This window comes from Hyposmocoma kahamanoa, unplaced genomic scaffold (genome assembly GCF_003589595.1).
Source record: "Hyposmocoma kahamanoa isolate Upper Pololo Valley unplaced genomic scaffold, ASM358959v1 66, whole genome shotgun sequence".
Taxonomy (NCBI): Eukaryota; Metazoa; Arthropoda; class Insecta; order Lepidoptera; family Cosmopterigidae; genus Hyposmocoma; species Hyposmocoma kahamanoa.
Window position 1 is genome coordinate 6,265,073 of NW_020653854.1, and position 3,500 is coordinate 6,268,572.

Below are 3,500 nucleotides of genomic sequence, written 5' to 3' on the forward strand. Positions count from 1 at the left end.
GCAATCGCGCGTTTGTATCGATGCAGTCGCGCGTTTGCGTCGCTGCTTAAAATCACACGTGTGTGTAAAGCGATTAGCGACTGCATCGCTACTGCATCACGTTTGAATCGCGTTTGCATCGATACTAAAAGACGCCTTGTATAACTGCTCTTAGAAATAAACGGACTGATTACCTTGGACTAAGTGTTTTATAGACATGCGCAAATCAGTAACCTAGAAAAGTAATATAATATCACATTACATTCCCGTAAACGTAATATTACACCGTGAACCATTATTACCCACAACATCACACAGACTAAAAATGAGATGTGCTATAAAAAATCTTTCTAGGTGCATTATAGGTATACAGATTTTATGTTTATCGAAATAATTTTGCCCCGAAATAAAATTACCCCCGCAATATGTTGCTTCTTTTTTGAAGAACTAAATCAATAACTCCAATTCGTCGTCGTTCAGCAATTAACCGCTAGATGGCAGCACATCAATTGAAATCTAAACATAATATCAAAACGTCGTAATTGGCAATAATAGATATTGATGGTATTGAACTTTTAACGATATGCCAACGGGGTAAAGTTTAAATTATATTAACAATCCCGAATTTGTTATTTCTTTTTAAATTTTAAACTACGACTAATCAATATCAAGATTTTGTAGTGTTTCAAATTAAGAATGTGTGAGTTTTTGCGACATCGGTTTTGATAGTAATCGAGGCTTATGGCACTTCCATTGTTTTTTTTTCCTTTTGTGATCACCCTTAATACCACACAGACTAAAAATGAGATCCATTATAAAAAAATCTTTCCTGGTGCAATAAATACAAATGTCAGCGTGTTTAAGTGTCCCAGCATTGGGAAAAGCTCTAAAAGCCCAATGTATGTACATTAAAATGTACTAAACTTGATTACATGCTTTAGGTGTAAGCCAATACTAGCTCAGTTTTGTATGAAAAACGTATTTTGATAGGATGATATGATAATGTGAAATTTAAAGCGCTAAATTTAAATGCGATATTTTCATTATAATGTACATTGGGCGTTTACGTGATCTTAAGTATAATAAAATTGCTGTCTGGTTCTGAATCAGTTCACATATTATGTACATTTTGTTGTACACGGGGTCTTAGGTAATGAAGTATTCTATCCAAGGAAAGTGCTAATAACCTAAGTTTTTTAAGCAAATAGAACTTATGTTAGCGAAAACTGAACATATTCTATCGATTGCTCAATAATTGGTACGTTAACGTTTCCGCATTCAAATTGATAACTGGCGTGGTTGTTTTACTTTCAGAGAACGGGTGAGTACGCTTCAAAACGATTGTAACGGAAAAATCGACTCAGTTGCTTTGAATTTTGTTTACCGTAAAAATGGCATGGCAAAAGGCATTTTATTCGATTCAATGCATAATAGGTATTATTCTTGTATCCCAGTTTACTTATTTACTTATTATATTACACTCATGTATTTAGAGAAGCTAAAACAGGTTGAATTTAATTTGAATTAAATCATAACTTTTTTTATTAAACTCGAAAGTTTGCTTATCGGCTTTTTTATTGGAATTACAACAATTACAGAAATTACCACAGCCTTGCTTTTCTGGTCTTATTTGTTTTTAATTAAGAATATTTTATTTCTATAGTACAGTAGTGTAATTTTGTAGTGGTGTAGTTTAAGTAGTATAGGTATGTGTATACATATACTTTCATATACTTTATTATAATACCGTTTATGTTTTTTCGATGTAGATTAATAACAGCATTGACTCGAACCTTAATGGTTTTTAAATGTTGTAAAATTGTGATTGTAATATACCTAAGTAGTTGATTGGAAATAAATTTTAAAAAAAATCTATTTGCCAGGTTTTATTGAAACCGGTTAACGGAAAGTGCGCGAAAACGATTCATCACCTAGTTTGCCGTACTTATAGGTGGAACATTTTCTTCAAATTTAAAATGGAAACAATATCAAAATCGGTTCACAAATAATCAAGCCGGACTAATCGCGTAATATACAAAAAAAAAGAAAGATTTAAAAAAAAAGATAGAATTAAAAACTTCCTGCTTTTTTGGTTTCGAACGTTCTTGTATATGTGGCCAGTGATATATAAAACGTTGATAACAAATTATGATAATATAATTCAACCTTTTTATACATGTCTTCTAAAAAGTATGCCCTTGAGCATAATTAGGTTAGCGTTTGCTTTTTGTACAGGGTGCCCTAGGTTCGCTCACACGGCGGAGTTGTTAGGAATCATTGGATTTTACTAATTGGCGCTCGCCTTACATTAAGAAGAAACATCGTGATGAAACAACTGTCTGCTAAAACAAAATTTTTGACTTTGTGATAGGTTACCCCAGAAGGTTAATGAGTAGCCTGAAATTACATTTTCCAGAAATAACGTTTGGTCGAAATTTCATAACCTCGAAAATAATTTTTGGAGGAAAATGGTTTTTTCTTTTAAATCTAACTTAACCTTTTCTTTTAACAGGGGGAAATGCTTTATGCATTATGTGGGACTGACCCTCCGATGGAGGGCATACCCACTAAAAACCCCCGGCGCACCCTCTTGGTCGGGTGTTGTGGGCACCGTGGGATCCCGAGGATTCTACCACAACGATGCCCCAGGTCACCTTGGCTTCTGCCAAAGTTCCCGCGCTAAAGAGGGGAGGGTCGGACGCTTAACCCATCCCCTCAGACGAGTGAGACCGTGCAATGCGAGCAAGGGATCCCCGTCTCTTGTCCGCTGGCCTCACTAGGGAATTAGGCGAGCAGCGAACTGCACTCGCCTTCTTCCCCACCGCCTGCGCCGAAGCGGGTTCGCGTCGACTGCGTCTTCGCGCACCCGTTCCGCGGCCTCCTTTTGCAAGATGACCTCCTCGCAAAAGAAGGCCACTGCCTCCCACGATTCTTCACCGCTTTGCATAGCAGATACCACGCTAAGCAGCGAGAGATCTCCCCCTATAGTCGCTACCAGAGTGCGGCGTTGCGCACTCCAGAGATTGCACACCTCTAAGGTGTGTTGCGCCGTATTGTCCGCATCGCCGCACTCATGGCAGGACGTTGAGGCCTCCCTCTTGGCGACTTTGTGCAGGTAGTGCCCGAAGCAGCCGTGCCCAAACCTGTACCTGCACAAGCCGGTACGTTAGGAGCCCGTGTCTCCTATCGACCTACTGGTCGAGAACCGGGTGGATCGCCTCCATGGTGCGGTCACCATAGGGCGAATCCGCCAGACTCATTTTCCAGCGGTCGCGCATTCGTTACGCTGCCATCCGTCGTGTCCCTTCCACCTCTTGAGGGGCAGTGCGTTCGCCCCTGGCCAATCTCTCCATTTTATAGTGGTAGACTTCGGCCAGCACCTCCGCTTCCATTTCCCACGGAGGGATACCTGCAAGGGCACATGCAGCAGCCCAGGCCGCCGTTATGTACGCCCGGGACATCCTAATGGCCACCACCAGTTGCGACCGGCTTAGGAGGCTCCTATTGACGGAGGAGAGGGA

At 40.2% G+C, this 3,500-nt stretch overlaps 1 protein-coding gene across 1 annotated transcript; it reads right to left on the reverse strand.

Annotated features, from left to right (window-relative positions):
- Positions 1–2,755: 2,755 nt before the first annotated feature.
- LOC113231854 lies at positions 2,756–3,239 on the reverse strand. Its single transcript, XM_026466390.1, has 2 exons — positions 3,175–3,239; positions 2,756–3,128 (listed from the first exon to the last, which is right to left on the reverse strand). The coding sequence occupies exons 1-2, from the start codon at positions 3,237–3,239 to the stop codon at positions 2,756–2,758; spliced, it is 438 nt and encodes a 145-aa protein (XP_026322175.1).
- Between the last annotated feature and the right edge of the window lie 261 nt (positions 3,240–3,500).